The sequence below is a fragment of the Capricornis sumatraensis genome, chromosome 13 (genome assembly GCF_032405125.1).
Source record: "Capricornis sumatraensis isolate serow.1 chromosome 13, serow.2, whole genome shotgun sequence".
NCBI classification, from domain to species: domain Eukaryota; kingdom Metazoa; phylum Chordata; class Mammalia; order Artiodactyla; family Bovidae; genus Capricornis; species Capricornis sumatraensis.
Window position 1 is genome coordinate 55,868,470 of NC_091081.1, and position 21,298 is coordinate 55,889,767.

At 38.9% G+C, this 21,298-nt stretch overlaps 1 protein-coding gene across 1 annotated transcript in view; it reads left to right on the forward strand.

Annotated features, from left to right (window-relative positions):
- Positions 1-388: 388 nt before the first annotated feature.
- Positions 389-21,298, forward strand: part of L3MBTL3 (L3MBTL histone methyl-lysine binding protein 3) — a 99,063-nt gene continuing 78,153 nt past the window's right edge. Inside the window, exons 1-3 of the mRNA XM_068984897.1 lie at positions 389-473; positions 2,054-2,124; positions 20,575-20,691. Coding sequence (XP_068840998.1) covers positions 20,590-20,691 — 102 coding nt within the window. The 5' untranslated portion in view covers positions 389-473; positions 2,054-2,124; positions 20,575-20,589. The remainder of the gene's footprint in view (positions 474-2,053; positions 2,125-20,574; positions 20,692-21,298) is intronic.

Here is a 21,298-nt window from a genome sequence, read left to right on the forward strand (position 1 = left end):
GGGCCCGGCCGGCCGTCCTCGCGCCGCGGCGGCCCGGCGGGGGGAAGTAGAGGCCGGCGGGGGTGGAGATCGGGGAAGCGCAGGAGCCGAGGCATCCGCCGCGCGCCCCGCGAGCTGGTGGCGGGGGCGGGGTGGGGGGAGAGGGAGGAAAACTTGGGAGCCCTGGAGGCGGGGGAGGGGGGCACGGTGGCACGGGCGAGGGGAGGGCGCAACTTTCGTGCTGGTGGTAAAACTTTAATTACCTTGAAAGAAAAAGGCCCTCCGGTCTCCCCCACCCTCTCTGGGCGAAGCCCGGCCCCAGCGCGACCGTGAGAGAAAGTTTAAAAGCGGGCACTTTGCTCCCCGTCTTCCCCGCGGAGGGGTAGGGGTATCTGTTTGTCCGTCTGCGCTCGGAGAGACGTGGGGGTAACGAGCCGCCCTCCGGGGTCGCGAAGATCGCGGCTCTCACCCCACCCTTCCACGGGGAGACGAAGGTAAACGTCGCTTCAGTTTCCCTCCTACCTCCTCCCCCCCGCCCCCCCGCTTCCTTTTCCTCCCCCTCCCTGCCGATTTTTTGAGGGGACCCAAAAAACGGAGTCTCTTTCCTTATGCAACTTCCTCGGACGCTGCGAGCACGGCCCTTCCCCCCTCCCTGCATCCCTCGGCTGGCTCCTTGACCACCTCGGGTCTACCGCTAGAAAAAAAATGCGTTAGAGATCATTCACAGTGCACCGAAACAAAAATAGATTTTTGATTGTTCTAAGTTTAAGTTAAGGGAAACTGAGATGAGAAATAAGAAGGAGGGGGGGAGCGGCTGGAGCGAGTGCGTCGAATTTTAATTTTCCTAGAATGTTGTTTGTGATAGCTTTATTGCTGTGGGGAGCCCGAGAGTCTCCGTACTGGCTAACTCGGTCGCGTGGATTTTTGCGCAAGTTTTTAGAAAAACACTGACTCGAGTAGAGCATTTCTCCGGAAAGTTTCAAGTGCAGCAAAATAGCGAACGTGCAAAACTGGCCAAGGGGAGACCTCTAGTGGTTAGACGCGTCTTTAAGTTCGGAAGGCCGAGAGCAAACTTTGGCCTTTACTTTTTAGCTACGTAGTCCGTTCAGACGTGGAAGTGATTAGACGACCTGAGCCAGGGGCCAGATGTTGAATGAAAGGATGCTGATCAGAAATAGAAAGTTTGGTAAATCGGAGAGCAAATGAAATCTAAGGACCCAGCCTTCCAGTTGGGGTACTTCTATAGGAAAGTAGAACCTTCTGAACTTCACGACTTCTATGAACACTTTGCTTTTATTCTGGGATTTGAGATCGGTCACTATGGATTAGACGCAGTTGTTTGATTTTTTTTTTAATATTTGTCATTGTCTATACATTTGATCAACCTGTAATCAGGAGTGACAGTGGATAATTTCATTTGAATGTTAATTAAAATACGAAATGCAATACATGTTTAAAACTTTGAAAAAATGAAAGACATTTGTGTTTGAAAAATGATTTTATATGTCATTTTATATGAGCTAATCATTTTATTCTCTAGTAAATATAATTTAAGGCCTTATTTCATTTTTTAAACAGTCATATATAGTTATAAAATAAATGACCCCATTTAGCTCTAAGAGTGTAATTTTGTTTCACTGGTTAAGACTTATTTCTGAATACTTTGTATAATTTGGGATTTAAACACTTAAATATATGGACAAAAATTGCTTACATAGTATCTATTCTTCTGCCTGTGTGTGTTCTGCAGGGTAACTTTAAATAAGAGAAGCAGTGAGAGAAGTTAAAATTGAATCAAATGATCCTGGGAACTTTCATTTGCTTGTCATGCAATGGAAGAGACTTTAACAGGGGAACTTAGGGTAGGGCAGTGATATAAATGTAAAATCAATTTCACCTCATCCAAAGCTAGTTTATTTGTGTGTGTGTGTTGTAACATATTAAGTGGTAGTGTACAAAATTATGCAATGTCAGTAATTCATAATTTGAACTTATTATCTATGAGTTTCAGGGCTTCTTTTTTTTTAATGACAATACTTTGATTTTATTTCTCTTCTCTTTAAATTGATGATAGACCTCCAGAAGTCTTGAGGGTGAACCACAGTCTTAAAGACCATCAGATAATTATTTCTTCACTGCCACTAGGTGAGTTGTGTGTTGAAACAAATTGCTTGATATACTTGCAAATATTAAAAGCTGCATTTGAGGGTAAGGAAGGAGAGTGTGGAACAGGGTTGGCAGAAAAACATCATTTTGAAAGGGGTGCTTTGAATTCATGAAAGTCTTGACCCTGATTGTGACTGAAGCTCCAATTAAAGCATTATGAAAAATTAAGAGGTTGTTTGGATAATCTTTGGACTGGCTTTTTACTGGATTCTTAATTCACACTTCAATTGTACCTGTTCTTTACTGAAAGTAAATAGTTTTATTCTTTGGAATTGAGGAAGTGGGAAATCTAGAACAAAGCAATTATGAATTAATATAGTATGCTGTGATGTGAAAAGTTCTGGAACTTGGTAGAATTTTGTAGGTGATATTGCCAATAAGATGTTTGGGGCACGTTTAGGTAACTTATCTTCTATGGCTCAAATCCTATGGTGGGCTGATGTTTGCCCCAAATATCATGTGGTAGTATTATAGTGAATTTCCAGTGTTTAGCATAAACTTGTCAACTTTTAAGCGTATCACCACAAGCAGTACAGCTGCTGCCCAATAAAGATCTCTTTGGTAATTTTGGAGGGTGCTGGTTAGTCTCCAGTAATCCAGGGCCTATTCTCAGAACAAAGGTCATTCTCAGGCAAAAGGGAACCCTGTCTGGGTAGAACATGAAAGTACATTTGTGCGACTATAGTGCTTTTCTGCTATTGATAATGATGATGTTTAGTTGATAAGTCATGTCTGACTCCCTTGTGACCTCATGGACTGTAGCCCATCAGGCTCCTCTGTCCCTGGGATTTCCCAGGCAAGAATATTGAAATGGGTTGCCATTTCCTTCTCCAGGGGATGTTCCCAACCCAGGGATAGAACCCGAGTCACCTGCTTTGGCAGGTGAATTCTTTACCACTGAGCCACTAGGGAAGGAAGCCTCTTCTACTTTTTATAACTGTTTTTTTTAATCATTCCCTTTCTTTTTCTGCTTCATTTCATTTTCCTTCTCTGTCTCAGGTGTTAAAGGAGTTGCTAATTCTTGTTTGGCAAAACAAAAGAAAACAAAAATTAGCAGGACTAATAATCCCTTTTTAAAACATTTTGAATTTTATATGGGAGGGTAGTCAATTAAAAATGTTGTGAATAGTTTCAGTTTCACAGTAAAGCGACTCAGCCAAACATATCCATGTATCCATTCTCTCCCAGGGTCCCCTCCCATCCAGGCTGCCATGTAATATCGAGCAGAGTTCCCTGTGCTATATAGTAGGTCCTTGTTGGTTATCCGTTTTAAGTATAGCGTTGTGTACATGTCCATCCCAAACTCCTTAACTATCATTCCCACCACTCTTCCCCACTGGTAACATAAGTTTGTTCTCTCAAGTCGTGAGGACTAACAGTCCTTATTGAGCCACGTTATAACCATGGTAGGTGTGGTCTAGATGTCAAAACTGAATAAATACCACTATAAAAATGATTGTCAAAAAGGAATTTATTGTCATCTTCTGCTCGTGGATCACCTTGAGAAGTATAAGTAGCAAAATACATAGATGTCCACGTAGGTGATCCGGCCGAAACAAGGGGGCAAGAACGGCTGACAAGAAGATCGCAGATGGAAGTAGAGTTCAGACAGAGTGAAGTGCGCTTCCTAGGATGGTTAGTTTCATGTTTAGATACTCTGAGTGGAAGACAGTGGTTATTTTTCTTCATCTGGGGAATCATTGTGATTGTAGGTAGAGTGCTAGAATAGGAGTCAGAGGACAGTTTAGCCACTAAATATACCACTTTGTGTAAATCACTGTAACTCTTTTAGCCTAGATGTCTCCTTCTGGAAAATGGGAGCGACAGTGCTTGCCTTGGTCTCTTTGTCAAAGGGATCAAATAAGGTTTTGAGAACTATGAACAATTATTCAAATGTTTGGTAGTCATATTATTATTTTACCTTAGCCAGGTTTTGTGAAAAGGGCAGAACAAAAGGTAGGTTTTTAAAAGCTGAACAGAGTGATTTAATTCTTGGCTAAAATAATTGGTTTAGTTTTTGGTGTACATATTATATGGACTTGCCACAATGCTTTCAGGGGATATTTCATTTCTTTAGGAAAATAGTAGTTTCTCTTTTATGGCTTTCTTGAGGAAAGAGACCATGTTTTAAAATGGTGCTGAATACAAATTGTGTTTTATCTCAAGGTAGTCATTTAATTTGGTGAAATAAATGCTTAAATATAAAATAATATCAAATTGTGGAAATGGTAGGGTGGTGAAAGTGGAGGGGTTGGTGTGAGGGGAATTTATGTACTGTAATTAATATTTTAGTTAGCATAGGTCTTTTGGGAAATGAAGATGACAAAATAGGTAATTGGAGTACTAAGAATTTAAACTATAGGGACCAGAAACTGGGTCCTGCAAATGACTGTGAATTTCAGGGGTGCTCCCTGTAGGGCTTTTTCTAGAACTCTTGGCTGCGTTATTCTAATCCTAATCAACTATGTATTATCTAGATAGAAAAAAGAAAATCACAAGTCATTGCTTTCAGTTTGATAATACTGAATTTGCCAAACTCTTGAGAAGTTTTAGCCTATCTCTCTTATCTTGTACATTATCCAATCAATATTCTAAGAACCTAGAAACCCAGTAGTGGAGGAAAGAAGAAATACAGTTCCTTTTTAATTAGTCCCTGTGTAATTGAAGGTTGGTTCTTGAATAATTCCGCTGTTTTGTTTTGTTTGATAGTTTATTTCTAAGAAATACATATGTCAACCAAGGCTATTTATAATAGATGCAGTTAAGACAGGAAATTTACAAAAGAAATCATTGAGTTGGCCAAAAAGTTCATTCAGATTTTTCCATAGGATGGTACAGAAAAGCCGAATGAACTTTTTGGCTAACCCAATACTTCAGATAGTGTGGACAAGGGTACCCTTGGTGTCCCAAAGTTGGGTAACCTGAGTAATTCCTCTAGTGATATATCTACTCGTTAACTGATTTTTATTGAATTCTTACAGTGCTGAACACTGAAAGACCGGGTCTTTGCTCTTGAGGAGTTCCCTACACCCTTACCCTGGGAGTTTGATTTATGAAGTCAAACTGAAAAGCCTTTAAGTCCTTAGGAGACAGGGTGGTTTGCAGGAAAAAATAAGGACTTTTGAGAGGCACTTGTGTAAAGTTGACCCATTCTGGATGCACCTCCAGTTTCTTCCTCGGAAGTGAACTTATAGTTAATGACTTGGGTAATGATTGAAAGAATTACATGTATATTAGATTGAGTTGGCCAAAAAGTTCATTTGGGTTTTTCTGTACCATCTTACAGATAAATCTGAATGAACATTTTGGCCAACGCAATAATAAAGCTTTATTATTATTACTATTTACTATTCTTTCTGCAAGTCAGTGTTTTATGTCAGTCAATAGATATTTATTGGGTATCTTTGTAACTCTGATGGAAAGTGCTTTACATAATTAATGCATAGAATAGGATGAAATAAATGACTTTGTTGGAGCTACGGAGAAAGCAACAATCTTTGGCCTCAGTGTGTTTATAGTCTATTGAGGAGATAATCCGTACACATACAATGATAATTACCAAAACAAAGCTGTGGCTCAGTGCTAGTAGTGAAAGGTAGAGGCAAGTGCGGTGGGTACTGTGGTGGTACTGCTGGCTGTGGCGGTAAGTGTGTCCCTAACGTAGGGACCTGGAACATGGGGCGCCCTTTGAAAAATACTGTGAAGTGTTAATATAGTCAATGTAATTGTGTGTTGAGTGCCTGCTGAATGTCAAGCATTAAGCTGGATATTTCACATTCATTCATTCACTCATTCATCTAACAGAAACTTACTGAGTGCATTCTGTATGCCCAGGTACTGTTTTAACAGTATTATCCCTAATACTTTCAGTAACCTTGAGTGTTTGGTATTATTAATTCTCTTTTAGAGGAAACTGGTGCTCAGAGATACTTAGTAACTTGTGTAAGTTCATATCATGCAGTTTGGAAAGGCCGGGACATGGGAAAATGACACTGGCTTTTGTTTTGTTATGTCTTTCACTTTCTAATTTTCAAGATAGTAATTCTTAACAATATTTCCAAGAAAACACATTTCCAGATTTTGAGGAATATATTTGTGTTTATACATTGGTTCACTAAGATCAGCAATAGCATACAGGTGTAAGAAAAAAATGATGGGAAGAAAACACTATTTCTTCACTTTCCTCTTTCTTCTTCCCTTTTTAAAAGTTGGGAAAAGACTTAGTTGTACTGAAAAGAACACCTTGGTCTAGTTCATGGCCTTGAAATGATCATTAGCTGCTAACAAAACATTACTGAGATTAGGTTTGGTAATTACTGGGCTTATTTATTAAAAGGTTTCATCTGTTCTTTGTAGAAAGAGACCTGATAAGGCAGTAGGGTTTGTTTTCAATTAATTTCAATTAATTGATAAATTAAGTTTAAATCAATTAATCATCAATCAAAAGAATGGGACCTAAGTTAACCATTTTGTGAACTCAAAACATGATGGAATTTATTGATTATAAAAAAAGAAAGTTAAAATGAGGGATAGAGATAATAATGGTGAGAAGCTGGAGACAGGGAAGAATGTAGAGTGAGAGAATCAAAGTTTAAAAAAAGATACCAGGAAATATGACTAAGAGTATATTCACCAAAATGTGATAATTACTGATATTATGCTCTATCCAGAAGAGTAGGCCTATTTACAAAATAAAGTGAAGAGTCTTTGATTCATTAGGTGGTTCTGGTTTATAATGGGAATCATGTGACATTTCTGTTATTTGAGTCATGGTCCATCAAGCAGAGCTTTAGTCTTAGCTTCAAAGGATGCTGTTGCAGGCTTTGGTTATAGGGTGATGGACTGTTTCTCCTTTGTTGAAGCTGTATCATCCAACAAAATTTTTTAAGCATCTGCTGTATGTTGGAGCCTTTCACGATTGGACCATGGCTTTATGTTACGTGCGCTTTTACAGAATTAAACTAGTTCAGTTACTGGAACACTTTGAGGAGGATGGTTGAGGCACCAAAATCAGTTGATTACTTTTCCCCCATCTGTTAAACGGACTGAGCACTGAACTGTGAATCGAAGTCCCTGGTCTGGTTGTTAAATGATCTAAATAATTTCACCCCATTGCTTTGTGGTCTTATTTGGAAGATTTGAGGCCTAGCTGTTCAATTTGTTGATAAGGAGTTTAGCTGCAAAGGGTTATCAAGATAAGCCTATAGACATGACTTCTGTGACAGAAATAAAATCTGGACAAATCTAATTTATTATAGGCAAAAGAAATCAAGTGTAAATCTTTTAATTTTAGCTCTGTGTTCTATAAAAATATGAAGCAGAATAAGAAAAAAGAATGTACTACTTTTAGCATTTAAAAATTATGAAGCGAAGTAAGAAAAAAGAACAAGATACTACTTTTAGTTTTCTTTTAAAATTTAAACTGTGCATATTTTGCATAAGCATGGAAATATCTCTGTGAGACAGGTTCTTGCTCTTTTTATGCCCTTGAATCCCTCTAATGGGTGTAAAATTTCTATTATTACCCTACTAGTATAGTGTATGGATGACATTATAGCACTTTTCAGGATATTTCTGCCTCAAATTGAGTATCTCATAGTCTGTACATTGAAAATGAACTTCAAATAAAAGCATTCGAAGAGAGTGTGTTAAATATGCCATAAGACTGTTAATGTCAGTTTGTGATTTCATTTTCTATATACATTTTTTTTTTCTTGAAAGGCATTTTTCATTTTCTGTTCCTCCTTCAGAGGAAGTAAGTAGGTTAAGGCCACAGACTCTCAAACAATTCATCCTTCTTACAGTAACAAACGGAAGGGCAGGAAGTTGAGATTTTGTAAAGGTTGCCTTTGGTGACTACCCCTTTGCATGTAATCTTCATAGCAGAAAAGGTAGGAAATCAGATAAGCCATCGATGTGTTATAAATAGAGTCATTTTCATTAAAACATGACTAGTAGTAGATACAGGAGCGGGAGGTGTTTCTTGAAAAAATATCAACAATCAGGAACCGTCCTAATAATCGATTTCATATGTAAAGGAAACCTAGGTTAGCTGCCACTCAGACATCTGCTACATGAACATAGATAGGGACAGAAAACCCAGATTCTCAAAAATTTGTTCTTGATGCTATTGAGATTTCAGTTTTCACACTGAAGTCATCTACAGTTCTACCTGCCTTAAAAAAAAATCTATGAACTTGGGCCCTCAGGGCAGAATTCACATCTCTCCACAACAGATCTCAATTCCAGTATGTGTACGATTCAGAGTTCTTATCAGTCAGGGTTACTGGAATATCAAAGCTGGTATCTGTCATGCTTGATTTGAAAGGAAAATTTTTCTTTGTAGCAAAATATTTGTTGAGAGATGCTTCAAGAGTGAGTTTAGATTTTTCTCTTATCCCTATTGAATAAGCCTGTTCAAGAGGCTTGAATTTAACTTCTTTTGATGTGTTCTTCACTGACACTTAAATAAGGAGGGTTTCTTGGAGCTGGAGAGTTATCCTCTTGCCAAAGAGGTAAATAAATACTTAGCAGCCTCCTTGTTAGAATTTTCACTGGAGAATATGAGATAGATGGACACATGAAGATCTGTTTCTGATTTTCCCTCTCCCCAGTCCTTGCCCACAATTAGTCTGTTACGTTTTCCCCTTCTCTTTTGTTCATTCATGTGATAAATTTTTATTGATGCCTACTGTGGATATTCACATGAGGGTAATGAAATGAATAAGTCAAAGTCTCTTTCCTCCAAAACCTCCTGTAAGAAAGGATCATGACATGATGTAGTAAGTACTGTTCCTGGGGTGCAGAGTCTCCCTTCAGCCCCTGTTCTCCTGGCATCTTACATACCCATGTTCTAGTACTTGTACAGAGAAAGACTCACTGTGTTCATTTGAGTCCCCTTTGGAGAGGATCCATAGCTTTCATCTCTCCTTTCTCTGTAGGCCTCTTACTGTGATTTCTCAATGGTGCTTTCTGTCTGCCTCTGTGTTAGCTTTCTTGAAAGCAGGTCCTGGAACCAGAGTTGATACGCGAGGATGCTTTTATGCTTCCTCAGCAAAAATGTCACAGGAAGGTTGCCAATGGCTTAGTCTTAGGTCGTTGTTCAGAGATTATGTCCTTCATACTTTTCTCATTGTTAGAACGTTGTTTTCTTTATAAGAGCTTGGAAAAACCAATACTGACTGACTTTTCATCAGTTTCCTAAATTCATTTTGAAGTTTTACTTGTTTGTGAAATCCCAGAGTCCTACCATAGTTCTTAACTCCCACTTTTCCCCACCTTCACCTCTGGACTCTGGAGAAATCTGATAGGACTTTGTGGTGCAAAGGTATTAGCTTTTGTACAGTTATCATTTCTCTGCCCTGAGATACTCAGACATCTGGTAAACTCATGCTTGAAGGGAGTGTGGACACTGGAGAGCAACTTGTTTCTTTTCTTCAAAATGACTGTAGCTGTTGTGGACTGAGTGTCCACAAAGTACTAAGCACTTTAACATGCGTAATTTAAAAATGTTTAAATCCCTGTGAATTAGATATTCCTATTCATTTTTTAGATAAAGGGGCTAAGGCTCAAGAGAGGTTGGGTACCATGCCCAAGATTATTCAACTAGTAAGTTGTGAAGCCAGGATTCAACCCAGGCACTCTGGCTGTTTGTGCTTTTCACCTTTACAATCATTCGGCTTCTTTGTTGACTAAAATACATTGTGTTGGGCACTGTGGTATAGTCTGAGGGTCACTGTTTTGGGAGGTGAAAGTTTGTTTATTGGTTTGGTGATCTTTTTTTAATCTGTAAAATGAGGCCAACAATTTTTGGCCAACTTAAAAGGTAGCTGTTAGGGTCAAATAGGCTAGTATTGGTAAGATCCTTTAAAATGACAAAGTGTAGAAGAAACCCTCCAGCTCCACTGTGTCTGTATCTCTGGAGTGGGTTAGACTTACTGACTTTGTCTGACTCCCCTTACGTGGCCGTGTATTTGTAAATATGTGAGCTCCCCATTACAGCCTGTGTACCTCTCAGGTGTCATGGAAGTGAATAGGAAGGCATTAGATAATAAATCAGAAGACCGTAGATAGACCTTAAGAGGCGGGGCCGTGTCTTTCTCAGGATCACTTTCTTGGGCCTGGACTCGAGGTCTCCAGGACTTTCCCCCAGTGTTAGATACTACAGATTTCAACACACGGATGCAGACTGGGAGCTCAGCCAGAACGTAGCATCTCTGTAGTTGATTTCCTAACCCGGAGATGAATGAATTCTATCCTGTAAAATACTGCCTGTTCTCATGTTATTTCTTGAATTTGTTTTCCATAGCTCAGCATTTTCTGAAAAGGGGTTCCATGGGACTTGCTAGACTGTGATAACAGAGCTATAGGGCTAACTGACTGTGGGAAACTTGGATTCAGCGCTTCACAGATAGCTGCATTGCTGCTGATGTGTGCCATCCATCTCCCGAAGACCCAGAGGTTACGTTTCTCCATCACCACAAAACTGATGTCACAGGACACACAGAAATGGTCTCCTATAAGTTCTGAGGAGCAGACTTTGGGACAGTTTGCCCTAGCCTTTCATCTTAGTCTTGTTAACCTGCTTTAGCCTGGTCCCCAGTGTGCTGCCAGCCCAGCGTGATGGTGAAGAGAGCCCTGCCCTCGGGTCCAACTCCCTCCCTACGTGGCAAATCCTTGTCCATTACTTCAGAGGAATTGTTCCTTGAAGAAAGCTAGTCATTTCTAGAGCCCTGTAAATATGAAGGATTATTGTTATTAACAACACAACATCTACTTCTATGTTGTAATGCTGACATCTTCTAATGGAGCTTTGAACACAGGTGGCTTATCATAAGAGACACCACTGAAATAAAATGAAGGGAAAGGGGAGAAAAGAAATGCCAGTGACTGATTTTTTAAGGTCACTGAGCAATTCTCATGAACTCAAATAATTGTTAAACCAGGTAACTATAACAGACAGTTAAGATTTTATTGACTGCTTAACTTTGGAATAGACACTGTGTTGAACTGTTCCCTGACTCATCATCTCATTCAGTCCTCACCATGTGCAATAAAGAAAAGTTCTGTTATTATCTACATTTTATAGGTGAGGAACTTGAGGCTTCAAGGTGTTAGTTGGTCTGAAGTCACAGAACAGGGCATTGCTAAGCCTTGGAAAGTGAATTGAAGAGGAGGGAAGGAAGGTCATGGCTCCTTTAGGAAAGGGCAGGGGATGGAGAGAGGAACTGGAGAGAGTGTGGCAAGTTTTGAGGATGATGCATGAAGTGTTTGATTTGCATCTGTGAAAGGATGACAAGGAGCAGGGTGGGCGGGAGAAGGAGGCTCAGCAACTTTATACATCATTTTAATATGGGTTTAGCAGTGGGCAGAGGCCCTTTCGGTGATATTACTGAAGGTGATGCTTAAGACTTATTTTTTGAGAATGTCACAATATGCCAAAGACAGCTTTTGGTGAGTGATTGATGATTTCTACAAAGTGAACCAAAAGCCAGCTTCAGTTGATGGTATTCATGTGGGCATCATAGCAGCAGAGCACTGACTCCCCACTGTGGATGTTGACTTTTCTTATTATTGTCTCACTCTTCTGCAGAGCTGTCATTTTTGTTTCTTTCATGGTTATGATTTAAGGGTTAGCATTCCTGACTTACTCTTCACAAAAGATACATTGCCCTCTTGAACCAAAAACTGATGTGTTTAGTCCATTGACACCAGGCACTGAGATCTCACTCAGTCCCATCATCTCTCTGAGTGATAGAATTAAATCTGATTCTCAGATGCTGCTTCTGGGGTAATGCCTATCCCCATTTTACAACTACTCCCAGCTCTTGGCCTTGTTATCTCTGTAACTTACTTTTGAAAACTGTACCTGTTAATGATAAAGCTATAAAATGGAATTCTAAAAAAAAACTTAATTTTAAAACATTAAAACTGTGTAACTGGCGTTAGTGAACATTAGCTGTTCTTGTAAATACTCTACTGTTTTGAAAACAATGGTTTGAGCAGGACTGGCCAGGCTGCAGTTAGTACCCTTTCTTAGTAATCTTTAATACTGACCTTATCTGTAGATCCAGACTTTTGGTTTCTAGGCAAGGCCCACTGTCTCAGTTTGTGTTGAAGCTACCAGATTGGGTTGCTTATCTTCCAAGGGACTGTTATCTTCCCTTCATCTCAGCCCCAGGCAGCCTCTTCACCTTGAATGTGCTATCCAAGTGCACGCCTGGGGCGTCTCTGCCCCCAACTCTGAGCGGCCATTTTATCCTCTCCTGGCAGATGTGAGCAAAGGAGTCATATAAAGAGAGGATTATGAAGGACTCTGTTTATCTCTGGCCAAAATAAGATACAGTAGATTCTTGACATTTATGATGGATATAGCCCATGACCATTGCCAGTCCACAACCTGAAAAAAAATCGCTGTAGCACATAATTCCTCCCTTCAGATTGCTAAAGTATAAGAGTAATGTAAATGATCTCTCTAGACCTTAACTACTTATCTTACTTGATGAGCAATTTTTGTACTGTCTAGAGCACTTATTGAAACAAATTCACACATCTTTTCTACTTATTTCCTTTTGGAGCGTTCGGTAGTTTTGTTCGCACAATGTGTCTGAGTCATCATTGCATTTGACATTTCAGCCTTTAATTTATCTGAAACTTCTGTTTTGTGGCTGGGACCTATCACTTTCATAAACATTTCCATGTTCTCCTTGGTCTGTTGTCAACACTAGAATCAACTAGCAGTTCATTTTGTTTGTTTCATTTCTTCACCAGAAGCAGAGTTGTTATCACTTTATTTACAGTGGCTGTAGCACTCAGACACAGCACTGTGACTCAGAGCACACCTGGACCTTGGCCGGGCCCCTCAGTTTATAGTGTGTGTGATTCAGAATCTCGTCTCTGCAAAACGGCAAATTACTAAATGTGGGAGCTTCAGCTGTCACTCAGGAATGGCAGAAATCAAGATAGTCTGTGAATGCCAGGGATCTACTGTTTGTTTGTGATACCTGAGTTGTGGAGAAGTGAACCCTCAATCAACCCTTTCTCTTTCCGTCCGTCTGTGGGGCTGATACGTTTGCGTATGTAGTTAAATACCTACTAGCTAAATTACACAAGAGCTTTGGGGATGTCCGTTTCCACTCGTGCCTTCCAGGCTATGGCTTCAATTGTTGACATCAATAAGAAGCTAAATATTTTTGTAAGGAGAAGCACCTTTCATGACCTAGCGTATTTTAAATAAATATGAAATAGAATTTTAAAAAATATTTTAATGTATTTTTTAATTAAAAAAATACACATTTAAATATTCAACAGGTGCTAAAGTGGCCACAGAGAGTAGGTTCCCATCCTTTAGCTGTCTTTCAGCCTACCATTGCCCCTTCCTGGAGGCAGGCAGTGTTAACCAGCTTTTGACAAATCCTTGTAAAGATAGTCTATGTATATATAAGCAATATTCATACTGATATATGCCCTGTTTGTTTTACACAAATTGTATCACACTGTTTTTATAACCTATGTAAAATTAGTAGTATTGATTGTATCTTGGAGCTTCATCTGTATCAGAATGTAAAGAGTTTCCTCATAGTTTTCTATAGTGGTATTTTATACTATTGTATGGATGTACCACGGGAGAAGGCAGTGGCACCCCGCTCCAGTACTCTTGCCTGGAAAATCCCATGGACAGAGGAGCCTGGTAGGCTGCAGTCCATGGGATCGCTAAGAGTCAAACACGTCTGAGCGACCTCACTTTCACTTTTCACTTTCATGCATTGGAGAAGGAAATGGCAACCCACTCCAGTGTTCTTGCCTGGAGAATCCCAGGGATGGGGGAGCCTGGTGGGCTGCCGTCTGTGGGGTCACACAGAGTCGGACAAGACTGAAGCGACTTAGCAGCAGCACCAGCTCACAGTTTTCCTTTACTGATGGACAGTCGGGTTGTTTCCAGTTTTTTGACATTACAAGCAGTGCTATAGTCCATGAATCATCTTTTACATTTTTTATACACATGTGCAAGTATCTATGGGATAAAATTTCTAGAGGTAGAAGGGCTGAATTGGAGGATATGTTCTTGAAAATTCATTTCCATAGAGTGGAGGTTGTTTCAGTCAATAATGCCACCATAGTGTATGAGAGTGCCCACATCTCCATATTCTTATAGGATTTTTTAAAATATAATATATTAATTAATTTCATTACCACCTAATGTTTCTAGATTCCTGGTGGTACATGGTAAGCCAGGGCTCCCAGGAATTTCTTTGCATGAGAGATTGGGGAAGTGTATCCATTTGATAAATGATTCCAAGGGAGAGTCAAGTTGCACAGCTTTGGTTTAGAGGCAGGTGGTGGAGGAGGAGAGAAAGAGGAGGTAATTTTAGAAAATTTTATTTATTTGTTTTAATTGGAGTGTAATTTCTTCGCAGTACTGTGGTGGCTTTTGCCATATGTCGACATGAATTGCCCACGGGTGCACATGTGTCCCCCTTTCCTGAAACCCACTCCCACCTCCCTCCCCACCCTATCCCTCTGGGTTGTCCCAGAGCCCTGGCTTTGAGGCTTTGAGTGCCCTGCTTCATGCATCGAACTTGCACTAGTCATCTGTTTTACATATGGTAATATTCATGTTTCATTGCTGTTCAGAGGAGGTAATTCTGTGTTAAATGTCATTTAGTCTGTCAGCCAGCCCTTTTGTAGATTGTTATGCAAGGAAATTATAATAAAAAGAGTAAAAACTAAAGTGAACTGTTTCACATAGGAGGGACTTTGAGAATATCATACATTTGCATTGGTGTCAGCAGTATCCACTGTAGGCATTGGAGGGAACACACTGGGTGTCAGTACCCTTGATTTTAGCCATTGTCAGGTATAGTATAGGTGAGTGGAAATCAGAAGCTGCATTGGTGCATTTCCTGGATATCTGATCTCCAAAGCTGTCCTTTTCGATATCAGCAATGGCTGGACTGGTAAAGAACCCACCTGCCAATGTGGGAAATGCAGGAGACATGGGTTTGATCCCTGGGTTGGGAAGATCCCCTGGAGGAGGGCATGGCAACCCATTCCAGTATCCTTGCCTGGGAAATCCTATGGACAGAGGTGTCTGGCGGGCTACAGTCCATGGGATCTCAAAGAGTAGGACATGACTGAAGCGACTTAACATGCATGCACTGGAGAAAAATGGTAGATCTTGGCTAATAACACAGAGGACCCATCATGGTACACATTTAAGGTACTGCCTTAGGAAATCTCAGCAGACCTAACAAGAGATTTGGAGTGTGCTTTTCTGCACAATGAGAAATACTGCTTGTGACTTAAATGGTGAGTGACTTAACCTACCTGGTTTTTAGGCCTGTGGAGTACAGGTTACACATGAGATGATGGGATAGTGCCAGATGATAATTAAAGAAAATACAAAGGATAGCATTTCTAAGTACTAAAAAAATTTGCTTAACTCTTAGAAGCATAATTTGTTGGTGTAAAAAGACTGTATGTTTGTATACAAGGTCACACACTTACAGAAGACAGAAAAAGAGGAAAAAGGTGTCATAAAAACAGCTTCTGTTAAAATAATATTGGCTTCTGGTCCTGATTCGGAGATGGTGGAAAAAATGCCTAATCTGTACTAGCTGTTCATAATTTTTGTGATAATGAAAGTAGCCAGTGACTTCAAAATTAGATGAAGGAAAGGAAGGTAGTGAATATTTTTATGCTATAATATTTTATACAAAATGTCCATAAACCTTAGAATGAGATAATGGATGAAAACAATTTTTATAAATGTTAGATATGTGCTTACAGGCAGAATAGAGTATGTAACATTACCAGTGTTTTGTATGCTAATTATTTCCTAAAATATATAATAAACATTTACTGCAGCCTTTGTGGAGAAGGAAATGGCAACCCACTCCAGTGTTCTTGCCTGGAGAATCCCAGGGACGGGGGAGCCTGGTGGGCTGCCGTCTATGGGGTCGCACAGAGTCGGACACAACTGAAGTGACTTAGCAGCAGCAGCAGCAGCAGCCTTTGTACAGTGATAGCTTTTAGATTTCTCTTATTTTTCTATTCCTCCTTCTAATCACAGCATTTTGCTGCTGTATATTTCATACATTTATGGTTTTTAGGCAGGAAAAGTCCAGAAATCTATGTGTTGAAAATGTGTCTCAGTGACATTTTGTTAATAAGCATATATTTGATGGTATTTTATTAAAAGGATACATATATCCTATATACATCAAGAACTTTGAACCTAGTAAGCTGGTTTCTAGATTTTCTTGTTCCGGAAAGTAAAATAAGGAAAAATAGCCTTAGCCAGATTCTCAGAGGGGATAAGACTTTGAAACAGGAAAAGACAGTGGCTGAAGAAAAACACCAGGGTCGGAATCAGGCTGATCTGGGTTCAGTCCTGACTGTGTCACCAAATATGGTTCTGGGTGAGTTACTGAACTCTGCAACTCACTTTCTCCAACATCAACTAGAGGGATAATAGAACCCATCTTTCTGTGAGAAAGAAGGAAATGAAATAATTTTTGTAAATTATCTAATGCTTTGAATCCTTTTTTGGAAGAAGGTGAGATTGAATTAATAAATTTAAAATGTTTCGTTTTGAAAGATCACTCAGGTTTTACCTCCTTTATCCACCAGGGGGAAAATTATACTATCACTCCATCAGGAAAAAGTTGCCACTCCTACATTATTTAATAGGGAAGTCAAGTTCGTTGCTTTTGTTTATTTAGTGAGGTAGGAGTCATAGAGAACATCAGTATGAGTCTTAATTTATTTCTTATTTTTACTGCTTCTTAGATGGATTCTTCTCAGGCCTTTACAACTTGCATACATGAATGCTAAGTCTTTATAGCTCACATTATAACTCAGAGAAATATAGGGTTGTTTTTTTTTTTTTCTGTTGAGTGTTTAAGATGTATAGAATGTAGTATAATAACTACTCTGGACCCTTCACTCCTCTTCACAGTTTTCCAGGATGTTGCCAGTCTTGTTTCACCACTTGACCGCTTAATTAATTTGTAGCAACTTCCTCACCTTGTAGCATTTCATTTCACAGTTTTGATTTGTATCTCTAAAAATACATGGAAGGCCTCCTCTCTTTAAAATATGTATCATCATCTCTCTAAAAAAAGCAACTGTGTTTCCCTAATATCATCAAATAGTTGGTATTCATATTTCCCCTCCTATCTAATAATCTTTTTTTTTAATAATTTAAATCAGGGTTGAAACAAGATCTGTGAAATGCAGAATATGATTGGTTAATATGTCTCAATCTATATTTCAAATTTCCTATTTCGTTTGCTTATTTATCATTCCTTAAAATTTTTTGTGTGTGTATGTGCAGAAAACAACTTTCTAATCTTGTCTAGCAATGACTTTCAGACTTTTCAAGTCTCCTTTATGCTCTAAAAAATGAAAAAACCAAAGACCTATTGTTTTTAGGTTACACTTATCAATATTTACTGCATTAGAAATTAAAATATATTGGTTATTTATTACTTATAACAATGGTAAATTGATTACCTAAGTGTACACAAGCACACTGTTTATGAAATATGATAATTTCCAAAATTTAAAAGAAAAGGTGAGAAAAGTAGCACTGTATTCGATTTTTGCAAATCTCTGTTATGTCTGCTTAATAGAAGACAGCTGAATTCTCCCATCAGTTTCTGCATTCAGTCCGTTGCAATACATTGTTTTGATTGAAGCATGTGAAGACGGTCTCGTTCACACTGGCATGGAGTTGGAAAAGGGAGGAATATTTCAAGTTTTTCATTTAATGATGGATATTCTTTAATATTATACCAAAACTTGACATGTGGTAGTTTCTTAAAGATTAGTTGCAGTGTGTGATTTGAAATCTTATCAATGAGTTTTTTGTACTCTGTTACATTAAAATCACATTGGCCTGTCCTACATTCTGAATGGACCGTTTAACCATGCATAATTTTGTAACTTTAAGCGTTGGTTGTTTGGAAAATACTGCCTAACTGAGTTATGACATATTTCATTATTAAGTATCCTTAAAGGTCATATTCATGAATATCACTATCCATCTCCTTGGAAAAGTCTGTAGCTATTGGGAAGCTGTCAGGCTCATCCTGGTACATACAGGTTTTCCAAAATGTCCAAGTTGTATCATTAGTAACATGCTGTCAGTGTTTTCCTTCACATGACAAACTCTTTTCATTTATTTTTGACAGTGTATTTTCCAGATATCCAAACTTGAATAAACATTTTAAAAGTAAAAGTGGGATTCCACAGGAAAAAAAAAAAAAAAAAACAAACAGCTTGTTCGGCTTGCCTGGAGACAGCCATGGTACTTTGGCATGCCTGAGCTCTGTGTGCACACTCCGCTTTCATCAGACAGAATATTAAAAAGATATATATTCAAATATCAAGACTTAATACAGTTTATTATTTTACTTCATCAGAGATGGTCTTTAGTGAACCTGGCATTTGTTGACTGTGAGTGTGTGGTGGTGAAAAACGAAATGACTCCTACTGTAGCTGGGTGCTTCTGCTCCAGCAGGTTTATCCACTGTTGCTTTGGCCCATCAGCATAAATATCAGCATAAATGTGCTGGTATTTTTATGAAAATAATTTTGACTTCTTGGACCTGTTGAAATTCCCAGAACAACTCGTATCTTGCTTCTTAAATCTTTTTGGTGTGATTTCACATGTTCTTTTGTCTATGGTATTTCCTCTGAATAGACTTGATCACATCAGATTTGATGTAATTTTTTCCTGGCAAGACTGCTTCATAGATGGTGTTGGCTTGGTAGGTATTCTTAGAAGGCATTGATGGTCATGGTCTAGAGCCATTATTTTAAAAGTTGCAAAAGGTTATGTTTCAGTTTTATCTTTCCTTCTTATTACCAAGAATTTTTTCTGAAAGGAAGCTTCCTTTCACCAATGATTTGGTTTCCCTGAGATATAGTTCTTATTGATCTCATGTGATATAGTCAGGATAAATCCTTATTTCTTTTTCCCAGTGATGAATTAGTGGTTCCCTTGTATTCTCAAAAGGAGATTGATTGGTTGATTTTGAATATCTTTGTGAACTCATAATAATTTAAACTTATTTGATATGTTTCAAGTCACTGCATCTAATATCCTTACTTTGGCCAACAGAAGCCTTTTCAGATTGGTCTCTGAGTCCTTTTGGTATGAACTCTTCTGTCTTTGATAGCTTCCTTGCTTTTTAATTTGATGAGATGTTCCTGATTCATCTTGCACATTTCCTGCTGCCAGTTAGCTCGTTCTCTGGGAAGACCTGGGAGAAACGGCATTTAGAGACTGCAGTCTGAACACTGCTGCTGCTGCGAAGTCATCTCAGTCGTGGCCAACTCTGTGCGACCCCATGGACTGCAGCCCACCAGGCTCCTCCGTCCATGGGATTTTCCCGGCAAGAATACTGGAGTGGGGTGCCATTGCCTTCTCCGGTCTGAACACTAGGCGATTACTTTTGACAGGTGGTTGTTTTCCAGAGTTTGTCTGGGCAAAGCTAGAAAATATGCATATTTCTAAAGCAAAGTGCATCATGGAATCATAATGATACTTCCATTCAGATTTAGGACCCATTGATCTCTGACCACTTGTCAGTGACACCAATGTAACTACTTACTTGTTTTATCCCATACCACACAGACAGCAGCCTCAGAGTAACAGTATCAATACTACCACAAGTGGGTATATGATTATGAAAAAGTTTGTTTTTGAATTTTTTTTTTAAATGAAAGAAAGTTAAAAGTATTATCACAGTGTAGCTACCCAAACTGGTTATCTTAACATAGCCCTATTATGTTTGCTTTACATTTTGAGACTGTTTTCCTGTTTCTAAGAACATCAGTTTGGCACCTGTTTCAATTAAGTTAAATAAGTAAGTTTATTGAATCAATCATACTGTGTATTTGTTGTGTTGATAGAACAGACTTAATTGACAAATTTAGTGTAGATGGCATTCAATAATGGACTGAATTTTCTTGTTCTTTTCATCTTTTTTTAAAAAATCTAAATGGCCTTTCTTTTCTTTTTCAACATGTTATATTGGGTACTCTCCTTTATGCACATCTACTCTCTTTTCAAAGTCTTAGAGGGGAAAGAAAAAACTTAGAGGGTGAAGAATTCTATCCATATGTGATCAAGACTTTTTGTTTTAAGTGAGTATGCTATGAAACAGTGAATGCCTTTTCTAACAATGGCAAAGGTTTACCATGGTACTTTTTGTTTAAACTAGAACTTATTTTCTCCCGTAATATACTTAGATTACAGTCAAAAAAATGTTTCTGAAGCAGGTATTTCTAAATCTCTGGATGTGGGACATTGTGACCAAGAAAATTATGTAGTTAAGGGAAACTGAAGGAATGACCACTGAAATAAAAATTGATTTGCATGTAGACTATGTGGTACTATGCCCTTTTTTCCTTTTCCAGGTTAAAAAATAAATCATGACTGAATCCGCCTCTAGCACAAGTGGTCAAGAATTTGATGTATTCAGTGTTATGGATTGGAAGGACGGAGTAGGTACATTACCAGGAAGTGACTTAAAGGTAAGCTGTGTGTATTGCATACAACTGTATATGTGTGTATATCTGTTTGTGTTTATTATGAAAATGAATTTGAGCACATATGTGACATAAGGATTAAAAGCATTAAGCATAGGTGTGTGTAGGTGTGTTCAGTTGCTTCAGTCATGCCTGACTCTTTGCGACCCTATGGACTGTAGCCTGCTAGACTCTTCTGTCCCTGGGATTTTCCCAGCAAGATTACTGGAGTGCGTTGCCATGCCTTCCTCCAGGGGATTTTCCTAACCCAGGGATTGAATCTGCATCTCTGGTGTCTCCTGCATTGCAGGCGAATTCTTTACTGAAGCACAGTGGCTATAGTTTTGTATGATTCTTGTTCCTCTGCCTCTCAAGACAATACACGGCTGGTGGGTTGACAGACGCCTTTGTCATTTGGGGTGGGGAACTAAGAAATCCTTCCGCAATCTGTACTCATTTTGTAGAAATTAATGTATAGTTTCAAGGAAGATTGTTTCAGGATTTCTATGGCTAATAAATTTTAAGAATGGTAGACTTAGAAGGCCTAGCTTTGTATATGTTTTGTAGAGACGGGCTTTGTAACTGAAAAGCTACACTCCCTGTGTCCTAGTTT